The 25,428-nt window shown below is 38.6% G+C and overlaps 1 protein-coding gene across 8 annotated transcripts in view; it reads left to right on the top strand.

Moving 5' to 3' along the window:
* Nucleotides 1-25,428, top strand: part of CCDC175 (coiled-coil domain containing 175) — a 72,250-nt gene that overhangs the window by 25,844 nt on the left and 20,978 nt on the right. For 3 of the 8 annotated variants that reach the window (XR_008671492.2, XM_055361931.2, XM_004055238.5), the window contains exons 9-15: nucleotides 5,727-5,863; nucleotides 7,571-7,681; nucleotides 10,274-10,345; nucleotides 12,157-12,292; nucleotides 12,843-12,974; nucleotides 19,091-19,229; nucleotides 23,833-23,912. Coding sequence is in view for 7 of the 8 variants with exons in the window: in XM_055361931.2 (XP_055217906.1) it covers nucleotides 5,727-5,863; nucleotides 7,571-7,681; nucleotides 10,274-10,345; nucleotides 12,157-12,292; nucleotides 12,843-12,974; nucleotides 19,091-19,229; nucleotides 23,833-23,912 (807 nt within the window). In the remaining variant the exon portion in view is untranslated. The remainder of the gene's footprint in view (nucleotides 1-5,726; nucleotides 5,864-7,570; nucleotides 7,682-10,273; nucleotides 10,346-12,156; nucleotides 12,293-12,842; nucleotides 12,975-19,090; nucleotides 19,230-23,832; nucleotides 23,913-25,428) is intronic. The other 5 variants (XM_055361933.2, XM_055361929.2, XM_055361934.2 and 2 more) reach the window with 5 other exon arrangements.

Raw genomic sequence — 25,428 nt, 5'->3', positions numbered from 1 at the left:
TGTGAAGTGCAGCAACCTGCTCTACACTTAAGAATATTCTAAGAATTATATATCATATTGTGATGGTTAATACTGAGTGTCAACTTGACTAGATCAAAGGATGCAAAGTATTGATCTTGGGTGTGTCTGTGAGGGTGTTGCCAAAGGAGATTAACATTTGAGTCAGTGGGCTGGGAAAAGCAGACCCACCCTTAATCTGGGTGGGCAGCATCTAATCAGCTGCCAGTGCGGCCAGGATATAAAGCAGACAGAAAAATGTGAAAAGACTAGACCAGCTTAGCCTCCCAGACTACATCTTTCTCCCATGCTGGATGCTTCCTGCTCTCGAACACCAGATTCCAGGTTCTTCAGCTTTGGTACTTGGACTGGCTTCCTGGCTCCTCAGCTTGCAGATGGCCTATTGTGGGACCTTGTGATTGTGTGAGTTAATACTCCTTAATAAACTCCCCTTTATGTATACATCTATCCTGTTAGTTCTGTCCCTCTAGAGAACCCTGACTAATACACATATTATAATATAATATTCTAAATACTTATTTAGAAGTATTTGAGTCAGATTTAGCCCCCAGGAGAATTCACTAGACATTTTTCAAACTTAGGTTAAAAAAAAATCATATCATAAGTAGATAATCATGTGAGTAAACCAAGATTTAGCCTGAAAATATTCAATGAAGCCTTCATTAGGATAGTGAAAAATTGGGGGTGAGGGTGAGTAATACAATTAACATTCAACCAAAAGGCCTTGGTTAAATAAGTATCAGTATTTCTCATAATACGTTATTGAGTGACAAATACTATATTATAAAACAGTAAGCTAGTCATGGTGGCTCACGCCTGTAATTCCAGCACTTTGGGAGGCCTAGATGAGTGGATCACCTGGGGTCAGGGGTTCGAGACCAGCCTGACCAATATGGTGAAACCCCATTTCTACAAAAATAAAAAATTAGCTGGGTGTGGTGGTGTGCACCTGTAGTCCCAGCTGCTCAGGAGGCTGAGACAGGAGAATTGCTTGAACCTGGGAGGCAGAGGTTGCAGTGAGCTGAGATCACACCACTGCACTCCAGCCTGGGGGCAGAGCAAGAGTCCCTCTAAAAAAGAGAAACAACAGTATGTATGATATGATCCCATTTAATTACTTATACACACAAATATATATACACACTAGACATAACTGAAATTCTTCTTGTCCCTTGTATTGAAGGAGAAATATCCTCAGTATCTCTTCCCAACACCTCATATATCCAAACTTAATTTCCTTTCTTTTCTTTTTCTTTTTTTTTTTTTTTTTTTTTTTTTGAGACGTAGTCTCACTCTATCACCCAGGCTGGAGTGCAGTGGCATGATCTCAGCTCACTGCAACCTCTGCCTCCTGGGTTCAAGCGATTCTCCTGCCTGAGCCTCCCAAGTGGCTGGGATTACAGGCTTGTGCCATGACACCTGGCTAATTTTTGTATTTTTAATAGAGACAGGGTTTCATTATGTTGGTCAGGCTGGTCTCCAACTCCTGACCTGAAATGATCCACCCACCAGGCTGGAATGCAGTGGCATAGTCACAACTCACTATACCCTCAACCTCCCAGGCCTAGGTGATCCTCCTGCTGCAGCCTGCTGAATAGCTGAGACTACAGGCACTCACCACCATGCCCAGCTAATTTTTAAATTATTTGCAGAGACAAGGTCACTTTATGTTGCCTAGGCTGGTTGTGAACTCCTCAGTTCAAGCAATCCTCCTGCCTTGGTCTCCCACAATGCTGGGGATTACAGGCGTGAGCCACCACCCCTAGCCACACATACTTAATTTTAATCATTCAGGACTTGGGTCAGGTACTCTCTGTCTACATCCTCTATCTTTGTTTTGCCCAAGTCAACCAGGATATAAAATTCACATTTTTCACTAGTTTCTAAAACAAATTTAATTACACTAAGCATTTCATGATCTATTGCAAACTCTGTTGGAAATTTTAGTGGTCATGGGGAGAAATCCTGTTGCAGAGCACAAAGCCATCTTGTTCACCACCTTTTCTTTCTCTCAGAGTTCCTCATCTATCTTCTTGCCGTAGGATACCACCCCACATCCAAATTCTTCTCCCTCTTTTACAAAGCATAATATCTGCCTCTGTACCCATGCCCTGAGGCTCATCAGGGATATCAAAGGCAGCTCCCTCCCAGAAGAATGATTCGTACCAATTAAATGCTTTCCATTTTTGCTTTTGTGAGCTATCAGCATGAGAGATGGCTTCCCCTCTGGGCTACTGTGATTCTTTTATTTGCAAGGATACCTAACAACAGACAGAAACCAGACAAGGTTGGTTTGTTGGCTTGTTGGTTGGTTTCAAATTTGTCTTTCATTTTGTGAGCAAAATATTATTTTTCCTCCCATTTATTTCCTACTGCAGAAGCTAGTAGACAACTTTCTGACAATAACTCCATATTTTCTAGCCCACATGATTTTCTGAACAGTCTAGGACCCCTAAACTGTCATGGCTTACTTGGTCAAAGAGTTTTCCTTTAATCCATAGCCCTTAGCCAAATTCCATGGTTATAAGTGAGTGATCACTTCAAAGAATGCAAGGCTCTTGCTTATTTATTATTTTCACTAGGGTAGAAACTATGGGCTCTTAGTGACATCCAATCATAATTCTCATGAGTTATTGGAGGAACATTCAAAGATTGACATTCAACTCAAACTTTACCTTTTTTTCCCAGCATCTCCCCTCCCTCACCAGCCCTTGGCAACCACCGTTCTACTCTCTACTTCTGAGTTCAGTTTTTTTTTAGATTTTGCGTATAATTGGGATCATGTAATATTTGTTTTTCTGTACCTGAATTATTTCACTTAACATGATGTCCTCCAGGTTCATCCATGTTGTCACAAATGACAAGAATTTCTTCTTTTTTAAGGCTGAATATATTCAATTGTGCATGTATACATTTTCTTTATCCATTCATCGGCTGATGAACACCTAGGTTGATTCTACATCTTAGCTACTCTGAATAGTGCTGCAATGAACATAGAAGTACAGATATCTCTTTGCCATGCTGATTTCATTTCCTTGGGATATATACCCAGCAGTGGCATTGTTGGATTTAGCTTTGTTATTATAAAATATTACACATTACAGAACAATACATAAACCATAAATATACAATATTTATGTACATATTTTTGATGAATATAATTCATTAATTTTAATGAAGTCCAGTTTATCAATCTTTTTAGTTAATGTTCTCTATGTCCTATGTCATGAGACTATTCTCTTCTGTTACCATTGAGAAGCTTTGTTGTTTGACCTTTCCCATTTAAGACCACGAACCATCTGGAATTTATGTGTATGTGCTTTGAGATAGTGGTCAAGATTCATATTTTTCCATAAGGTTGTCCAATTAACCAGCACCATTTACTGAAAATACAATCTTTTCCTTCACTACATTGTGGTCATACTATTGTCATAAATCAAGTGTAGATCATAAATGTATATGTGGATTGTTGACTCTATTCATTTGAACTATTCATCTCTCCTCACACTAAAACAATATTGTCTTAATTAGTACCTTTAAAATGAGTTTTTATGGCCAGTGGTATAAATCCTTCACCTTTGTTCTTCAAAAGTGTTCCAGCTATTCTTGACCTTTTCAATTTTGTCACGTTCTTCCAAAAAACCTGTTTGGATTTTGATTGGGATTGTGTTAAATCTGTAAATCAGTTTGAAGAGGGTTTCACATTTTCACAGTATTGAGGCTTCCAATCCGTTAACATGGCATATGTCTTTTGTTTTAGATCTTCTTTGTTCCCTTTGCCTTAGCTGTTCAGTTGCACTATGATGTGTCCAAATTTTCTTTTCATTTTTCCTCCTTGGGATTTATTTGGCTTCTTAAATCTGAGAATTTCTATATTTCATAAGTTCTGCAAAATTTTCAGCCATTATGTCCTCACCTGTTTCTTTTGTCCTATTCTCCCTGTGTTGCCCAGGCTGGTCTCTAACTCCTGGAGTCAAGTGATCCTCCCACCTCCGCCTCTCAAAGTGCTAGGATTACAGGCACGAGCCACCACACCTGGCCTATAGTAGATTTTGATTGCTTTGTTTTACAGTATTGATTTTACTCAAATGTTGGGAAGCTCTAGATATTTGTTCATCTTTTAATTGTGCATTCTTTTTTATTTATTTATTTATTTATTTATTTATTTTTGAGACAGGATCTCACTCTGTCACCCAGACTAGAGTGCAGTGGCATGATCATGGCTCACTGCAGCCTCGGACCTCCCAGTCTCAAGCAATCCTCCTGCCTCAGCCTTCCAAAGGGTGAAGCTCTTTGGAATCCCAGACTAAAATAGTGGGAGGTTTATGTAGGCTCAACACCTGGATGAGCATTACATGTTGGCTTTTGTTCCACTTGCCATGCAAAGAAACCCAAAACTTGGTTTTCAAGTGGTTTCTTCTATGTTAGTAAGTGTCTTCAAGGCAGAGGAATTTTAAGTGCTAGCCTTACCACTCTGGATTCTTCATTCTCCTAGAATTAGGCCTAGCAATCCCCTATTATCCTTTATTTTTAATTTTTATTTTTTTAGATTCAAGCACATGTGCAGGTTTATTACAAGGGTATATTGCATAATGCTGAGATTTGGGCTGCTAATGATCCCGTCACCCAAGTAGTGAACATAATACCCAATAGGTAGTTTTTTAACCCTTCCCCACTTCTTCACTCCATCTTTTTGGAGTCCCAGTGTCTATTGTTCCCATCTTTGTGTCCATGTATACCTAATGTTTAGCTCCTGCTTATAAATGAGAATATGCAGTATTTCATTTTCTGCTTCTGCATTAATCCACTTAGGATAATGGCCTCTAGGTGCACCCATGTTGCTAGAAAGGATATGATTTCATTCTTTTTTATGGCTGCATAATGTTCCATGGTGTATAATTACCACATTTTCTTTATCCAATCCACTGTTCATGGGCACCTGGGTTGATTCCATGTCTTTGCTATTCTGAATAGTGCAGCAATAAACATGAACACAGGTATCCTTTCGGTAGAATAATTTATTTTCCTTTGGATATATACTCAGTAATGGGATTGCTGGGTTGAATAGTAATTCTATTTTTGTCTTTTGAATAATTCTTTGTTATCTTGTGAGTTCTTCAACACTTCTACAAATATTTTTTCCTGTAGCTATTTTAGTTGTCCTCAGATAGAAGGTTGTTTTGAACTATTCAGCCCATTGTTTCCGCTAAACTTGACTTTCTTACCTCATTTGAAGCAATTTAATAAGCAAAAAATTCTGATCTCATGTAGAACACTGGTGGGTACTATTTTTTGTCCTCAAATAGAAATATTTCACAAGAAGCAAGCATAATATCAACTCAAAGGTGTTTTGAGGAAGAGCTTCTGAGGATGTTACATTTTCTATAGTTTATATTCTGGAAAAAGGACATACTAACATTGCTCAGCAGTCACAGTTTATTCATCCCATTTTGCATTTCAGTATGAATTATTACTCTATGGTTTTGCAGCAGGGTTTACTATTTTTCTATACTTAAAAAAATTTATAGTAGAGGTCCCAAAATATACAGTTGTATGTTTGCTATAGAATTAAATCATTCGGCATTTATGGCATATTCACGGTGGGCTAAGCAATATCCCAGGTGCTCTCCGAGTTGCCACCTGATGCAGATGGCCTCAGAGGAGCAGTGAAGCCAGTCCTCTCATTCTCCTCCTTTGTTTTTCTCTAGCTGGTTGAAACACTGCATGCTGCTCGTATGGAATACAAAGACCTACGAGAGAAAATGAAAACTCTTGCCAGACAATATAAGATTGTTTTAAGTGAGGAAGAAAAAGCTTTTTTGCAAAAACAAAAGATTCATGATGAGTATGTCTTTCCCCACACGTGTGATTCAACATGCCATCATTATGGGGTGCTTTTCTTGCTATCAAAGTGGTGGCTCTCCACTTAAACTTATCCTAGTTTTAAAATCTATTGACAAAAATGAAAACGTTTGCTATCATTACTGGTTTCTGTCTCAGCAGCTCAGGCTGCCATAACAAAATACCATAGACTGGCTGCTTAAGCAACAGAAATTGATTTTCTCACGGTTCTGGAGGCTGGAAGTCTGAGTGAGGGCCCTTTAGCTTACAGCCACCCAGCCGCTTTCTCTCTGTGTCTTCACAGGGTGGAGAGAGAACATGCTGTCTGTCTGGTGTGTTTCTTTTATAAGGTCCCACCCTCATGTCCTCATCCAAACCTAATCACTTCCCTAAAGGCCCCATCTTTATAATATGCTCGAGCATTATCACGACACTAACGCCCCACAATGTTCCTTTCTGCCATTCTAAAGCACTTTAAATTTTAATTTTTTCTCATGAAAAAAGCAATGCCTGTACTTGATTTTTAAATTCAAATATAGAAATGTATAGCTTAGAGAGTAAAAATTACCCATATCTCTCTATTTCTTCATCATGTTGGGGGTTAGCATTTCAACAGATAAATTCTGGAGATCCGGGAGGCACAATTCAGTCCACAGCAGTTTGGAAGATGAGTCACTTAGATAAAATACTTTCTGTTACAGGCAGCTTCCTATCAATAGCTGGGCATTTGAACAAGACTATAAACTTCTCTGAGCCTCATTATTTTCTCCTGCAATTTGAGACAAAAAAATAACTACTTGAAACCCCATCTCTACTAAAAATAGAAAAAATTAGCTGGGCATGGTGGCGGGTGCTTGTAATCCCAGCTACTCTGAAAGCTGAGGCAGGAGAATCGCTTCAACCCAGGAGGCAGAGGTTACAGTAAGCTGAGAGCATACCATTGCACTCTGGCCTGGGCGACAAGAGCCAGACTCCGTCTCAAAACAAAACAAACAAAAAAAAACCCTTATCAATCCACACACTGAGAGGAGCACTTTACATCTTATTAAATTCATTCATCCGTTGAGCTAGGCATTGTAATTCTCATTTTATAGCTGGTGAAACTGAAGCTTATTCACAGGTGAAGCTAATTGTTAGCTTAAGATCACACTCCTATTAAAAGGTAGAGCCAATATGCAAAATTAATCTGACTGACTCCTTCACCTTCCACGGAAGAACATGACAGAATTGATAAGTACGTTAGGAGAGACACACCCACTCAGAGACATGGAGCACTACACAACTGTTCTTGTTTTGTGGTTACTATTGTGGTGAATATTCTTTCAGTGGCTTGGGAATTTTCATAAATTTTATGAAAACCCTATGTGTACCCTGGGCGCAGTGGCTCACGCCTGTAATCCAGCACTTTGGGAGGCCAACATGGACCAATCACATAAGACCAGGCATTTGAGACCAGCCTGGGCAACACAGGGAAACCCCATCTCTACAAAAGTACAAAAATTAACTGGGAAAAAATTTGAAAAAAAAGAAAATCCTTTGCATAAATTTAGATCTAGCTACCACTAGCAAAAAGACTTGCTTTCTATTTTTTAATAATTTATGTAGCAAATAGCTCATGATCTGAACTTTCAAAACTATTTTTGAAATTCTTATTTGTGTTTGCATATTTATGTCAGCCTTCAACAAATGATAACTCTGTTTTTCATGATAGAAATCAGAAACAGCTGACATTTATTTCTCAGAAAGAATACTTTCTGTCACAAAAGAGAGTAGACATCAAAAATATGGAAGAAGGACTCATCACACTCCAGGAACTTCAACAGTATGTTTGTTGCCTTTGAAATTTTTTATCTTTACTTTCTCTGCATTTATTTTTTAATAAATGATAGCAGTAAATCTATGTTGATTTCTAACATACTACAGAAAAGGAAGTTTAGAACTAGCTCTCTCTGTTTCACAGTCTGGAAGTCACTCTCATGGACTTTTTTCATTGAAAGGATAAACAGGTTCTGAATTCTGTGGGAGCTCCTGGGCCCCAGGAATGGACCAGTTGGAGTGCAGTGACAAGAATGTCCCTGAACATTATCACAACACTGAGTCCCATTGATGTTCATTTCTGCATTCTAAGTCATTTTAATTTTAATTTTTTTCTGATAAAAAATAATACCTGTACATGATTTTAAAATTCAAATATAAAATGCATAACTTAGAGAATAAAAGTTACCCTAAAATCTCCATCTCTCCACAGGCATATTCACTGTTAACAGTTTACTATATATGCTTTCAAATATATATTAATATGTATGTATCCAAAAATTGGATTATACTCTACTATAACTGAATTTGTTCCACTTAAAATTATACCTAGGAGGATGATAAAACAAATAAGGTAAAATGTTAACAGTTGGAGAAGTTGGTGAAGGATATATGGGAATTCTTTGTACTATTTTTTTATGCTTACCTGTTGAGTTTGAAACTATTTCAAAACAAACTATTGAGAAAAATATATTCTCAATATATCTCAATCTTTTCTCTAACTGCATAGTATTCTATGCAGATTATAGTATAATACACATTATACTATATTGTATTTAACCAGCACTCTATTGATGGAGATTTACTTTTGTCTGTTGCCTATATTACAAATATTTGAAGTTAACATATCTCTCTCTACCCATATGACTTTTTTTTTGTAATAAAGTCCTAAAAGTTGAAGTGCTGGATCAAAGAAGGATGCATATTTTTCACTTTTATAATGATTGTCAAAATGACCTATGTAAATATTCTACCATTGTACACATTAAGACTGAGCATAAGGGAGCTTATAGTTCAGTTGGGCAGAGAAGCAAGACTAACACATATGAAATAATTAATGAACCACATATGATGGTGAAAAATAAACCATGTATGACAGGGAATTATATAAAACAGTCGGGCATGAAAGTGAAATCAAGGAGTCCTTCGTTATATAGGATTTAAAATTTGAACTAGACCTTTAAAAGCAAGTCAGATTTTTCTGTGCTCATCGTATGGGAGAATGATATCACCATACAAAGGGAGACACATGATTTAAATACAGGACAATCAAGAAGCCAGCTTATAGAACTAAGGTAGGGGGTGATGAAAATTCAAGCACATACCAACAGATGTCTGGAATGTGACAGGAAGCATAGGTTCCTGGCTTGAATGGTTGTCCCCATATTGTTAAATAATATATTCAAACATCTGTTTCCAATTATGTCAGCTTCATAAGGAAAACTACTTACTACTAATAAAAGAGGAGGAAGATCGATTTGGACTGAATCAGGTTTTATGTTCCTCATGAATAATGCAAATTTTATAGTCAGTTACTGTGCATAATTGCTCTGGTCACCAGGTATCTCAAAGCCAAATTTGTGGCCCAATGTTATTATCCATTTAGGATTTTTTTATATTATTGTTGCTTTATTTTAAACTGGTTCAAGTTCTTTATGGATTACATTATATATGTAAATAAACAAAATCAGTAAGGTTGGGGTGAATTGTGAAGAGCCTTAGAGATCCAGAGGAGGATATTAGATTTATTTTGGTAGGAAATTGAGAGTCCATACTACAGTTTCAAACAGACAAAGAAACACGAGAACAGGTATGTTTCTAGTTTAAGAGTGTTTCCTATTCTAAGTTTCATTTATGAATATTTCTTTCAAAAGATATAAAGCAGCATTTTACTTATGTGGCTTTCAATTCATTTCTGTCCAAGAATCACTTAATAGGGAAAAGGCGGGGCAGGGGATAAAAATAAAGGCTTCTGTTACCTATGTTGGAATCTTCACATTTCCATCCATCCTACCACAAGAAAATCTTCTATCCTTAGTACTTTTCCCCAGTTCAAGAAACTATATTGGCTTTCTGAATTGTATATTATATCAAATCAAAGCTCAATCTAGGGTCTGGAGTTCCTCAACAATGTGTCGACCTTACTTCCTCTTGTGTCATAGGGTTATTCTTTCCTTCATGTCCTCTGTATACAGCAAGCCTAACTTAAGTCATAACAGAGGCCTGACTTGCTGTTCCTTCCCTTTGTATTTGCAAATGATGACACCCTTTCCTTGGTAAGATTGCACCTCCATTCTGACAATCCACATTCCTCCCTCTGAGAAACATTAACCTCTAGTAACCCTTCATCAGTTGCCTCCCCAGAAATCTCTTCTCTATCCTTGGCTATTCACCACAACCGTTGCAGAATCAGTTTGCACTAACATAGAATTGCAATTGTCTATCAGTCTGCCATTGAAATGTTTAGTTGTTTCACAAGGCTTATTTTGTCTCCCAATTAGACTATAGCCTTACTGAGCATACAAATTATGCGTATGGAGTCTATTGTATATTCTAACAGCTCCCATAAATGCAAAATCCAATATGTTTTTCTTTTTAGAGCAACAAAAACAGTGTATCAGCAACAAATCAAAATTCTGAGTGCTAACCTGGAAAGAGAAAGTCAGAGATGGTAAAAAAAAAAAAAAAAAAAGTTTATTTGTGTTTTGTGTTATCAGCAGTATATGTTATCTTAATGAACAGTGCAGAGTACTTGTTGTTACTAGAACCCAAGGGAATGATTTTCCTAAATTATGTGTAAATTCTCTTGGATCTAGATGTATTGGTTAATTTGATTCTTTTTTTTTTTTGGCATTGAACAGAATCAAAGTTTTCCATTTCAATCAAGTGCGGTCACCAAAGAGTAAAATTGCTAATATTTGTGCAATGCCTTTTGCTCATCCAGGCCTCTTTGTGAACCAGTAGGGGAGGTGACAGGTATGGTAAGAGAGGAAGGTGGCGTGAAGGCTACTGGCTCTGCAGATAGCCTGCTTTGGTTGCTGTCCTTATTAGCTCTGTGACCAAGGCTAAGTTATTTAATAACTTCTCTTTGCTCCCATCCCTATAAAGTGGGGAAGGATAACGGTACCTACCTTATAAAGTAGCTGTGAATGTAAATGAGATGATACATGTAAAATACTGTATTTAGATCAGTGCAGCTAAAAAGCTCTTGCTTATACTTAGCTGTATTTTATTATCGTTGTTGTTATTATTAGTATTATTATTATTATTTTGAGACAGATGTCGCCCAAGATGGAGTGCCATCTCGGCACACTGCAACCTCTGCCTCCCAGGTTCAAGCGATTCTCATGCCTCAGCCACCAGATTAGCTAGGACTACAGGCATGCACTACCACTCCCAGTTAATTTTTTTTGTTTGTTTTTGAGACGGACTCTCACTCCATTGCCCAGGCTGAAGTGCAGTGGAGTGATCTCGGCTCACCACAACCTCCGCTTCCCAGGTTCAAGCAATTCTCCTGATAGCTGGGATTACAGGCACACACTATCATGCCTGGCTAATTTTTGTATTTTTAATAGAGATGGGGTTTCGCTATGTTGGCCAGGCTGCTCTCAAATTCTTGGCCTCAAGTGATCTGCCCACCTTGGCCTCCCAAAGTGCTGGGATTACAGGCATGAGCCACCATGCCTGGCCAATGTTATTATTGAATGTGCACTTAAAGACTCTAATTGCACTTTTTTTTTTTGAGACAGAGTTTCACTCTTTTTGCCCAGGATAGAGTGCAATGGCACAATCTCAGCTCACCGCAACCCCCACCTCCCAGGTTCAAGTGATTCTCCTGCCTCAGCCTCCCAAGTAGCTGGGATTACAGGCCTGTGCCACCACACCTGGCTAATTTGTTTGTATTTTTAGTAGAGACAGGGTTTCTCCATGTTGGGCGGGCTGGTCTTGAATGCCTGACCTCAGGTGATCTGCCCGCCTCGGCCTCCCAAAGTGCTGGGATAATAGGCGTGAGCCACCGCGCCTGGCCCTAATTGCACATTTTTACCATTCTTCAAATATGTAGCTTTTTAATGTTGTGGTGGAGAAAAATTTGAGAAAGCAGAAGTTTGAAATCTATCAGTAGCACATCCGGTAATTTAGGTAATTCTATTACTATTTCTGCCTGGGCCTCATTTTCCACTTGCCCCAAGCCTTCCTCATTTCTATCCTTTACCTGAAGGAGGCAAGCTGCCAAGTGTGTTTTGTTCGCTGTTCTATTGGAAGTGTAGATGTAACTTCTTACTCTGAAGCAACTTGCAGAGACAGAATTGAGGCAGTTAATGTTTTGTCTTACTTTTTCATGCAATGTGTGTAGTCTGCAACACTAATAGCACAAACAATTTTGTGTAGTCATAGTATGACTTGTTTTGCTTTGAATTTCTTCATCTTTTTAGTAAACTGCTATGTCAATTTAATGGCAATTCTTTTTGCTCTAATCTCTAGTGTTATAACTCAGTGGAAAATGGCTTGCTTGAGAAAAAAGCATGCACGTTGGACAGCCAAGATAAAAGCTGAAATACAAGCTATTACAGAAAAAATTCAGAATGCAGAAGTTAGACGAATTGAATTACTTAACGAGGTAAGAGAACTGAAAGAACTTAGAATTAGTCCCCTTCATTGCATATCAGCAATTCTCCTTTAATATTTAATTAAATCCTATCTTATTAAAAAGTATTTTCCTTTCTGCTGATTTCATGTTTAGAGTGAGTTATTTAATTTTCTTAGGAAATGTATTCACTTGCTGTATATTAACTAGAGAGAATTAGCAAATACAGTAGAATATGCTTTTGAAGCATGTAACCAGAAACTTACTTGAGGTTAGTCTTTAGGGGAATTACCTCTAAAAATATGAGCCCATGTATCATTTCTTTAAGCTTTTATATTAACCCTCTGCTCACTCACTGTCCTCTACCCTCCCCACTCTTCATGTCATATTTATAAAAATATCACTTGGTGAAGAACTTAATTTCTGGAGGAAAAAGATATTCCTCTCAGTGGTTGCTGAGAAATTATATGAACTGAAATCAGAAGCAGCCCTCCTGCAAAGAGATATTAATTTCCTGGCTATTTGAAAATGTAAGGCTGAGCACTACAAGAGAAATGACAAATTCTCATTTTTCTCTAATTAGACCAGTTTCAGACAACAGGAGATCAGTGAATTTGTGGCACAGATTGAAAAACTTACAACAGAATTAAAAGAAGAGGAGAAAGCATTCGTTAACAAAGAAAAAATGTTAATGAAAGAGTTAAGCAAGTATGAGGTAAATTTTATTTTGCATCTAAGAATACTTTTGGATGACTACATGAAGGGGAGGGGAATAATATTTCATGCTATTCTAATCAGTTAAATGTAAAATAAATATTCTAGTATGAAAAAGGTTACAATTTCATTCTGGATCTTTCTTCTTTTCCTGAAGAGGAAGCAGAGCAACAAGAAATATTTTTTCAGAAAAAATAATAATAATAATCACACTTCAAATTATGTAGAACTGTTGGCAATGGCCTTGGAGACAGGTGGAGTTGTGTAGGAAGCCATTTGGAGCTGGCTTGAAAATAGCTGGGGCAAGGGAGATTAGTAAAGTCAGTCTCAGATGTGCTCTTTAAAAAGAGGGTATCATGCTGCCTTGAGAATTGCCAAAAGCCAACCTGAGATAGAACAGGGCATGGATGCTGGGGGAGGTGGAGAGAAAAGGCACTGAAAGTACCCAGAAGTGCCAGGTCCACAGAAACACAATAAAAAAATGCACCTTCCCAAGGCGATGATATTACCCTGGAGGCAGCCATTAGCAGAGCAGCTGAGAACAGGGATGGTGGTAGAAGCCTTCCTGAACTTGATCAGGTTTGAAAATGAAGAAGAGGTCTTGGCTACACCAAAGAGGGGCTTTATTTGAAGGAAATAATCTCATACTGCAGGACGAAAATAGGGAGCTCGGAAATTTCCTAATTTAGAGTCTTTACCTGATCCAAGTTATCTTCCCCCACCCCATCCCATCCTGCCACATCCTGCAGAAACCCTCTGCAGATGACTGGCCCAAGGACAGCCAGTTCTTTCTATTAATAATATTAGTAACCAAAAGAAAGTAGTCACATTTTTCATACAAAAATACTAGGAGAAAAACCACTGAAAAGAGGAACAAACTTTCCTACAAATGAAGAACACTCAGAAAAAATGGTGGCATGGAACAAATAAAAACTGTGATCAGGCCAGGTGCAGTGGCTCAGGCCAGTAATCCCAGCACTTTGGGAGGCCAAGGTAGGTGGATCACGATGTCAGGAGTTCAAGATCAGCCTGGCCAAGATAGTGAAACCCCGTCTCTACTAAAAATACAAAAAAATTAGCCGGGCATGGTGGCATGCACCTGTAATCCCAGCTACTCGGGAGGCTGAGGCAGAGAATTACCTGAACCCAGCAGGCAGAGGTTGCAGTGAGCCGAGATCACACCACTGCACTCCAGCCTGGGCGACAGAGCGAGACTCCATCTCAAAAAGAAACAAACAAAATACTATGATCAAACATTCTTCTATGAATTTAAAAGAATAATTTAATAGCAGTACAAAGGAAAATTATTAGCATGGAAATGTAGACACTTAGGGAAGAGATGTCAGAAGGTGAGGGCCAGAAAATAGGAAGAGGTGAAACAGAAACCAGCGCAACTCGGGGAACAAACGAAGGAAAGATGACACAAATGACTACAATGTTAGAAGAAATGGGGTGAGGGGGGAGAGGAGTCAGGGTGGAAAGCATTAGTCTAGGTGCCTGGCATTCTTCTAAATGCTGAAAAACAGGCAAAAACTCTGCCTTTATGGAGCTTTCTATCTAGCACGGGGGAATGAAAATAAATGAGATGAACAAGTAGTATATTGGATGGTGATAAATGGCATAGAGAAAAATCAAGCAGGGAAGTGGGATGGGGAGAGTGCACGCGATATGGTCTGTGTGCTGTTGTAAATAGGGGTAGTCAGAGAAGGGTCCAGCTCTGAATATAAGGCAGGGTGCCCTGCAGATGTCTGCAGGAGGTGGCTCTGGGCAGAGGGCATGCTAGGCAGGAAGGGCCTGAGGCAGAACCCTCCTATCTAAGGAATCACAGGGGGATGGGGTTGCTGAATAAGAGCTGGGGAGTGCCAGGGGTGGTGGGAGTCATGTTCACGCAGCAGATGCTGAGATGGAATTAGGAGTAATAAGGTATATTAGGGAGAAGTATCTATGACAAGATTGGGCAGGGAAAGCTGTCAGGCCATTATGTAGCCTGACAAACTCTCTCTGGGGAGCTCTGGAGCAAGGATTGCCTGTTAGAAGAGGACTGCCTTGGGCAGAAATGGCTTCCTGCATCCTTGTACCACCTCCTTGCTTAGTCACTGACTGGGGACTGCCCCAAAGGAGCATGATACTGGCTAGATAGCTGAGCTGACCCTGAAGGAGCCAACTATTGGATGTGTGAGCTAAACACATTCCTCACAATGGTGTGGCAAGTCCGCCTTCAAGGGGAGATCCAAGTGGAGCATCAGGCACACCCTTATAGGCCATCATAAGTACTTTGTCCTTTGTTCTGTCTGGGCTAGAAAGCCATTGGAGGGTTCTGAGTGGAGGGCTGAAATAATCTGAGTTTTTCCTTTAATTAGGATCATTGTAGCTTCTATGTTGAGTGGAATTTAGGAAAGAAAAGGGTGGACATAGGAAGAACAATTAGGGAGCTAAAGCAATAACCCAAGTTAGAAATGAAGGTAGCTTGAACAAAAATGGTAACCAAAGAGGTGTTAAGAAGCGGTCAGTATCTCAGATATTTTTGATGATTTTACCATCATGCCTACTGGTAAAACAATGAGGGCAATCCCCTTTGAGTCATGAACAGGATAAGGAATAAGGATCCTATTTAACTTTTTACTCAAGTTTATACAGTGCAATTAGGCAAGATACATAAAATAGAAGCATAAGACTTGGCAGATGAGATGATCAGTAGATCGCAAAACTCAAGAAAATCAACTGCAAAACCACTACACACAAGCCTCCAGCCTGCACTCGGCTTGCCAGGCTGTGTGCCCACTGCAGGGCTGTGTCCACCCATGCCTAATTCACACAAAGGGATGGGCCAGTGACAGCCTGTGCACCATTATTATATAGCAATAACCCAATTTCCCCTTGATAATCAGCACCAATAACCTCAGGCACATTGTAATCCCATTTCTGCCTTTGATTCAGTGGCATGAGGAGCCCAAAATTAGAAGGAAGCAACCTCACATTGTAGTTTATGAAACTATTGTTGTGCCCCTGGTGGAGCCATTTTTCTCCCCACTAGTATCTCTAAATCAACAGAACCCAAAGTCACACGGAGGGAAAGCAAAATCATTAGGTTTCATAGTGAGAAGTCCCACTACCATTTGGGTCTCTGACCCATACATTCTAAGGAAAACAGCCCTGAATATTAATTAGATTAGTCACTGGTTCATAATATAAACATCCCAGTGTTGCGATGTGTTGTCGACAGGACAGTGCTGTGGCTGACTTTTCCATAGGCCTGGCTCCGATACCGGACCCTTCACTGTAAATCTTCTATCGGAGCTTGCCACAGATTTTTCACATCATCCTGATAAAGCATGGACAAGCCCAGGCCAAGGACCATTCACTTTTCTGGGTCCTACAGCCCTGTATCTGGCAGAATTTGATCAGAGAAGCAGAGCTGCCAGGAAAAGGGTTTATTATAGGACTTGACCTTCTGCAACTGTGATATCTAGTTACACAGCCTGGTGAGGCTGTCAGCTTTACATCTGGTGCTGGGGCCTGAAGTCAGCAGGGCAGGTACTTGGGATGGAAAGACCAACAGGAAGTGAATGGAAGCAAAAACAAACTAGAACTCACAGGATGAGCGAGGGTGGACTGGAATCTGCATTGGTCTCTCTTTTCCAACGCTCCAACTTCAGGGAGATGGGGGACCTGGATCAGAAACTGGAGCCTGTCATCACTGATCTAGAAATATGCATGTGGCTCAGGAATCAGAGACAATGAGAAAGGATCTAGAAGGATCTGAAGACCGTGTGAACCTGACTGGCTGCCCCACTCCAACAACCTGAGCCCACAGGCAAGCAACTTGCTACACTGAACCTGGTACCCCACAGTCTCTTTCAGAGAACGGAACAAGAGAATGGCTTCTTATCACGGCAGCCCTGGGAACCTGAGCTGCATACAGGCAATGGAATGAATTAATGCATGCACATACAAACTTGTATTTACAGGCTATTCTTGTTTAAAAAACCTAGTATGGATAATACAGGATTGCATTTCTTTTTTTTTCTTTTTTTTTTTTGAGATGGGGTCTCACCCTGTTGCCCAGGCTGGAGTGCAGTGGCGCGATCTAGGCTCACTGCAACCTCCGCCTCCCGGGTTCAAGCAATTCTCCTGCCTCAGCCTCCCGAGTAGCTGGGACTACAGGTGCATGCCACCAGGCCTGGCTAATTTTTTTGTAGTTTTAGTAGAGACGGGGTTTCACCATGTTAGCCAGGATAGTCTCGATCTCCTGACCTTGTGATCTGCCCGCCTCTGCCTCCCAAAGTGCCAGGATTCCAGGTGTGAGCCACCGTGCCTGGCTGGATTGAGTTTCTTAACTCAACCTGCTTAAATGTTGCAGTCTGGAGAAATGTACTCCTGCTTCTGCATTATGATATTTTTGAATTATGGTATTTTTCTATGCATTTTAGCTTCTTTGTATTTATTCATAAGGATGCTAATGGCAATTTGGGAGGAGACATATCAGCCAACATATCAGTGTATTAGTTAAGGTGCAAGAAAACTACTCTATCAAAGATATGCTAAAACACAGTGAACATAAGCAAGATGTGAAAAGGGTTAACAACCCTCTTTCCTTTTTCATTGGGAAACTGGCCCTGGGTTAACCATTTTCTGGCTCCTTCCCCTAATAGCCTGATTAAGGTAGAATATCAGCTATATTATGAAGCAACATTGCTTGTATAACAATGACTCCTGATTTGTACGCTGCATCTTGACTGGAAAAATAACCCATGGGAAACTGTGGCATTGGGCTTCCCTGGGTTTGGTGGCTCTCTTAAGTGGGTATGCCCTTTGAAATCTGGAAGATACGTCCAAGAGATATTAGTTCCTGTATGAACATGGGGTTTCTAAGCCAGGGAGACTATAACCCCACCTGTGTGAGTCTCTCTGTCTCTCTTGCATCTGAAGTATCACTTTGGTGGGCTTGAAGGAAACAGCCACTGGTCTGCTGTCTTGTGCAGACACCTCCCAATAAGGAAGCATGCCTGGCACTGCCCTGCTAAAATTTAGCATTTCCTTCCAATTATGTGTGCATACAACTTGGATAAAAATGAAAACTAAAACTAAAAGTTTTTAAGAGTAAACTGGGACAAGTGTAGCCTAATCAAATTTTGTGAGTCTGAACATCTAGTCGGGAAGATGCTCAAAGGGGTCATTACAGCAAGAGAGATGTTTGTTTCTCTTTCCCAGTCCAGGCCATAGGGAAGGGGTCCAGGGCTGGCAGGGTGGCTCTGCCATCCTCAGCATGAGCCTAACATCTGTGCGTCAAGGAGTAGCTTCCATTCTCATTCTCCTCTGGCTAGGGGAGGGAGGAAAGGACCAGGGGAGCACACAGCTGTTCCTGTTGCAGGAGCAGAGCCCAGAAGTGGCACACATGACTTCCATGCACAAACTCCTTGGTCACACCCACCCACAAGGGAAGGCCAGAAACCACACTCTAGCCAGAAGCCATGTGCTCAGCTGAAACTCAGGAGCCCTAATATTGAAGGAGAAGAGAACAAACATTAAATGTCAGCTGGTGGTCTCTGCCTTAGTCACCATTTAAAATCCATCCTGATTTGCTAAGAAAGGTCCAACTATTATTCCATTTGAAACTAAACAAAACTTGAGTTTGAATAAGTAGGCAGGCATCTTCATGTTTTGCTTTGGGCACTTTTTACTCATTTATTTTAACATTATATCCAATTACTTCTATCCTCTTCCCATTTCTCACATCCAACATTTCTTAGAAGTGTATTCTGCTTATCTGCCTCTTTTTGGTAAAATATTACCGAAGGAAATTTTCTCAGATATGTTTTTGGGCTGTATACATGGTAGTGTTCATAGAGATATAGCAGAAGAGGTTTAAAGCAGAAGGGATCTTTAGAGAACCAATTGAATCTAATCTCCCTACTTTGTGGATTGTCAGAGTGTCAGTGAGTCAGGGAACAAATATTTATTAAAAGATTAGTATATGCCATATATCTTTCTATGTACCTCAGGATAGGAGACCAAGACAGATGAAACTCTTTCCCTCAAAAAACTTATATTCTACTTTAAATTGTTGTGTGAATTATCCAAAATTATATTTCTCAATTGATTTTATTTTCTTTAAAGGAAATATTTGTTAAGGAAACACAAATTAACAAAGAAAAGGAAGAAGAACTAGTTGAGTATCTTCCACAACTTCAGGTGGCAGAACAAGAGTATAAAGAGAAAAGAAGAAAGTTAGAAGAGCTCAGTAATATTATTACAGGTACATATGAAGCATTTAGTAATTAAACTCAATCCCAGGTAAGGATTTCACTGTCATCTTCTAACACAAGGAGGTCATCAGTTACAAGCCAATGGTGAAACTCACCAAACTTTCCCCATTACCTTTAGCCCTCTGTTGTCTAGTTTTTGCTTCACCTACTAATTTCTCCTCCACACTACAATCTTACTGTTGCTATTGTCAAAATTTTCCTTTTCTCTTTTAAAAACTGTTTAAGACTTAGTCCTTTACTATATTATTTACTTTCTCTCTATACTTGGGAAATGTAGAACTAACTCATTTGTTTGCTACCATGTGGAAATTTTTTTGTATTTTCTTACCGTGAATTTGCAAATTATATCTCTTTTCCTGCTATGATTTTAACCATTTATTGAGTAAGCACTCCTCAGATTTTTTTTTCACTAACTTCCTCCTGAGGCACAGATAGGTAAGAGCTTGTCTCAGATCTGGGAGTTAGTAGAGGATGTGAAATATGTCCGAAAGTATGCATATTTTAAATTATATTACATGGTATAATCATGCATGTTTAATATAAAAATAATTATTTTCTCCACAAAAAATTGGATGTAATCATTCAACCCTGTGCCCAAGGTCCAAAGTTTATATATCCAGAATCTTTTTTTTTTTTTAAACAAAACCAAAAACACACAGGGTCTCACTATGTTGCCCAGGCTAATCTCAAACTCCTGGGCTTAGGAGATCCTTCTGCCTTGGCCTCCCAAAGTGCTGTACCTGGCCCAGAATCATCTCTTTGGGTTTTGAGTCTTGTATTGCATTTGGTGAGTAGAGGGTCATTATCTAAGGAATCCGCCCAGGTCTTTAAGCAGGAACAACTTCCAGAATTTGTATCTTCTAGATGATGAAAGAAGAGACATGGGAATCAGAAGGCCAGGACCAAAAGTTACAGAAAGGACTAGAATGGGAACAAAAATTGTCTACTGGTTAGCAAAGACGAATATGGGGATAGGAATTAAAATCGCCTGTGTCAAAATGGGACATTCATATGGAACCCCAATATGTTCAAATGTAGAATAAAAAAATATTCAGAAGTGAATAGTGATTATTGCCAAGGAGGGTGGATTTTTAAAAATGTAAGAATGTTATAATAATAATACATGGGTAATTGGCCTGGTGCCCACTCCTCAGATGATTTTCCACTTTCTTGTCAGGTTTTCATTTAGTCAACTTAAGTAGGTTTTCTTGGCCTCTTACCACTTTTACCCAGACTTACAATACATATGTCTCTTATTCCCAATTTTCTTTTCTTTTCCCTTCCCTCCCCTTCCCTCCCCTCCCCTCCCCTCCCCTCCCCTCCCCTTCCTTTCCTTTCCTTTTCTTTCTTTCTCTCTCTCTCTTTCTTTTTTTCTTTCTTTCTTTCTTTTTTTGAGATGGAGTCTCACTCTGTTGTCCAGGCTGGAGTGCAATGGTACAATCTCTGCTCACTGCAACCTCCACCTCCTGGGTTCAAGCGATTCTCCTGCCTCAGCCTCCTGAGTAGCTGGGATTACAGGTGTGCACCACCATGCCTGGCCAATTTTTGTATTTTTAGTAGAGATGGGGTTTCACCATGTTGGTCAGGGTGGTCCTGAACTCCTGGCGTCATGATCTGTCCACCTCGGCCTCCCAAAGTGCTGGGATTATAGGCGTGAGCCACCACACCCAGCCTATTCCCAATTTTCTACTTTCCCAGCCGTTCTTCCTATCCCTTTGTTTACTAGGTAGAGGATGTAAGAAACAGTAGGAGTATAAAAGTAAGCAAAAACATTGCAAGTACTAAATCTCTTAATGTAAACAAAGGGGAGAAAATGCTGAAGAAAGTAGATAAAAGAGAGGAAGACAGGAGAAAAGAAGTAAAAGGAACATAAGAGTGGGAAAGTTGACCTGCCAGCAGTTACGCTTGCAGAGAATGGCATGCATGGGCTCCATACACAGAAAGCTTTTAGTTAAATCTGATGGATAAAGCATATACATATATCTTTGTTCCCTCATAAAACTCCCAAATATGTATATAAAGGTTTTTTTTTTCTAAAAAGGATACAAATCCATAAGTACCAAGACACTGGAAGAGATAAGACATTTGCTATCTGCTGATTTATTATTTATTTATTACCTGATAATATCAACAAATTTTGGGAAGATGTAATTGGATAGAGGCAGAAAGAGAAATATAAACACCAAAAGCCTGCCAAAAAGGGCACCATGAAGGCAAAAAGTTCTTTCCCCCAAAGCTGTAAAGTTCACAGGCAGTGGCATCCCCTGAAACTATGACAGCCGAGATGAGTCACAGGGCTAAAGGTTGGTTGAAAGTCTTTATAAAGAGCAGTTAGAGCTCCAGGTCAAATCCCCTCCTTGTGCAGTTAGCTGAGTGACTCCTCCTCCTCAATGCTGGCAAAAGAAACTGGACCAGATGGCTTCAGACTGCAAGGCATCAGATATGGCTGAGAGCAGAAGACAGGTGCTGTACTGAGATCCCCACTGAGATCCCCTCTGAGCTCAGTTTGATGAATGCTGCCAGCCAATGGTGTTGTGAACTCTTCCATAATCCCTTACCCCAACCTGAGGAAGGAGACTAACATATTCTTCCTTAAAGGAAACTGAACAATTCAGAGAAAAGCCCCACAACAGCACCGACATTCGATGGTCCCCTCAAATGGCTGGTTCCTTCCTGATCACTGTATATTGAAGCTCCCCCAGGACTATTAAATGGGATCAGACAAAGATCTGAAGCATCCAGTGCAAAAGAGAAACTGAAATGGACAGAACAAGAGAACTTGATGGAAACAGAGAAAATGCAAAGAGCATAAGCATACTTTTAAAGAGTATATTCTTAGAGAAATAAATATATTGCATTTATGAAAAAAGCAAATGATGCTTAAAGATTAGAGAACAGAAAGAGCTCTCAGAAATTAAAAGTATAATAACAAATGTTAAAATTCAATAGGAAAATTATAAGAAAAGTTAAGAAAATCTCTGTAAAAATAGAGCAATAACAACAAAAAGGGATGAGGAAAAGGAGAGAAAGGTAAGAAAATTTAAAAACTATTCTGAGATGCCAAATATCTACCAAACAAGACCAGAAAAAAATCAGTGAATAATACTTACATTATTATAATGATCTAAACAGTTAAAATTTATTTAAATGAAAACTATAACTTTATAGGAAGGTTAGGGATGAAATGTAGAGGTTGTGGGTGTGGGTGGGGGATGTGGGAATGGGAGTAAGCATGCTAAAATCTCCTTTACTATATATGACGAAGTAAGTAGAAACTGCCTGACAATGATAAATCAAGATATAGCCATATATTCATGTTTTTAAAGAACTAATAAAATTATCAAAGAAATAATACAAAAATATTTCTTATAACTAGAGAATATAGATTTCCATTTTTAAATGTCCAAGCAAATCCCTAAAACAATATTTAAAAGAAAAGACTAAGCCATATTAGTGTGGAATTTCAGAAGGAAAAATGGAAAGAGAGGATCCTAAAAGCTCCTAGAGAGAAAAATCAGATCTCACACAAAATATTAGAAATCAGAATCATTTCAAACTTCTTAACAGCAATATCATAGTAGAAGTTATAAGACAATGCCTTCAAAATTTGAGAGAAAATAATTTCCAACATTAGATACCCAGCTAAACTATCAATCAAGAATATAGAATAGAAACATATTGAGATATACAAGATCTCAAAACATTTATCCCATTTACTCTTTTTCCTGAAGCTGTCTAGAATTTGCTTCAACAAATAGAAGAAATGAATCAAGAAAAAGAGTATAAGAAATTTAGGAAACAGGAGGTCTGACATAAGAATAATACAAAGGGTTCTGGTTGAGTAAAACCTTTAAAAAAAGAAAAAGAAAAATGCAAAAGGAAGTCCAAAGAAGTCAGCTGCAAAGCAAGCACAAAGAAAGAAAAGATTCCAGAAGGCATATCTCAGAGGGAGGTTCTGAGGGAGAGGGGAGAAATGAAACTGACAGATATGTTAATGTGTTTGACTATATGTGAAATAAAATTTGAAAGGTTGTACAGTTCTGTTGTAGATTTGGTATGAATTAATTATATGTACATGAAACACTGAGCAATTTTTTAAACAAAGCAATCTTTAACTCCAAGAAAAAACAAAAATTATACTAAAAAGAAAATCTAATCATATTATACCATTTGGCTCATCGGGGATAATCCTTATTGCCGTAATGATCTAAATGGTTACAATTTATTTAAACAAAAACTATAACTTTGTAGGAAGGTTAGGGATGAAATGTAGAGGTTGTAGGTGTGGGAGAAGGATGTGGGAATGGGACTAAGTAAATGGAAAATGCCTGAAAATGATAAATCAGAAAATAGGCATATATGCGTATTTTTAAAGAAAATTGAGCTAAATGGAAGAAGAAACAACTAAAAAGAGTTAAAAATGTTTGATTCTGAGGAGTCAGACAGGAGTAAACATAGCATTGTGGAGTGCCTGACAGTTGGTTTTTGTTATAAACCTTGTGAGATAATTTGATTTTTAAAACTAGGTACTTCTTTGATTAATATTTTTTAACTAAATTTTTGAGGTAGTTATTTTTTTCTTTGTTTTAATAGCACAAAGACAGGAGGAAGATTTACTGAACAATCACATTTTTCTGTTTACAAGGGACTTTTCAAGATACATTAGCAACACGGTAAAAGATCAATGCATTAATTCTTTTTTTTATTATTATTAGAATAGTGGTATATACAGATGGTAGTATTTACCTGGCATTGAAGTTTTCATGAAATCCACATTTGTTAAACTTACCCATTCAATATCAATGTTTAAAAATCTTTGTTACAACACATATATATGCACATGTATACACATACATCTGTACACATATGCTATGTATGTATGTGTATATATGTATACTTATGTGTATATGTATACAGAGAAAGAGGGAGAGAGACTAGAACCAACTAACATGTACTTGTGGAACAGTCATTGAGTGGACCTCGGTTTTCTTATTTATGAGTTAGAAACTTGATTCTGCTTTTTAAGGGTGAGTGAACAAAGGTTGCAGTGGGGGAGTGGATGAATTAGCAGCAGGTAAAGAGATGTTTAGTGCCTTTTTAAAATTTACAATCAATAGTTGGTGATAAGCATATGCATGTGGAATTGGTTAATTAAAAATGGAAACATTCTCTGAGATGCATTGATATCAAAATGTAACTTTTTTTTTTTTTTGAGATGGAGTCTCACTCTGTTGCCCAGGCTTGAGTGCAGTGGCACAATCTCGGCCTACTGCAACCTCAGCCTCCCAGGTTCAAGCGATTTCCGGCTAATTTTTGTATTTTTCAGTAGAGATGAGGTTTCACCATGTTGGCCAGGCTGGTTTCGAACTCTTGATCTCAAGTGATCCGCCTGCCTCGGCCTCCCAAAGTGCCGAGATTATAGGTGTGAGCTACTGCACCAGGCCTCAAAATGTAACTTTTAATACGTTATAAAATATGAAGGAATATATAGGAAAATATGAAGGAGAAAATTACAAGTATAGTGTATATACAGTTCTATTTTCTTAATAAGATGCTTCTGGTGATGATTATATAATAATAAATATCATGCAACTTAGTATAATAATAGAGAACTGAATAGAGAATTCAATAGAGAAAACATTAGAGAATTCTGAAAAAATTCATAATCTTCTTCTTTCTTCAAAAAACATTAAGTCCTCCTTTAAAAGCCTCAATACATTTCCCCTTCTCTATTTTTGCTGGACAATTGTTTATATATCAAAGTACAGTCATCCCTTGATATCTATGGGGGATTGGTTCCAGGACCAACATGACTATCAAAATCCACGGATGCTCAAATCCCTTGTATGACATGGTGTAGTATTTGCATATAACCTACCCACATTCTCCAATATACTTTAAATTATTTCTAGATTACTGATAATATCTAATATAATGTAAATGCTATGTTAGTAGTTGTCATACTATATTGTTTATTATTTGTATTATTTGTTGTTGTTATTATTTTTATTTTTGTGAATATATTCTATTCATGTTTAGTCAAATCCACAAATGCGGAACCCACAGATACAGAGGGCTGACTGTATATTTTATTTTGTGAAGTTGTCTCAAGGTCTGGGGTTCTTATCTTGAAGTCCACCGACCCCCTTGCTAGAGTCCATGAATAAATGTGGGGTTGATAGGTTTTTC

The sequence above is a fragment of the Gorilla gorilla genome, chromosome 15 (genome assembly GCF_029281585.2).
Source record: "Gorilla gorilla gorilla isolate KB3781 chromosome 15, NHGRI_mGorGor1-v2.1_pri, whole genome shotgun sequence".
NCBI lineage: Eukaryota > Metazoa > Chordata > Mammalia > Primates > Hominidae > Gorilla > Gorilla gorilla.
Note: the sequence above shows the minus strand (reverse complement) of the source record. Positions and strands in the feature narration are given on the sequence as shown.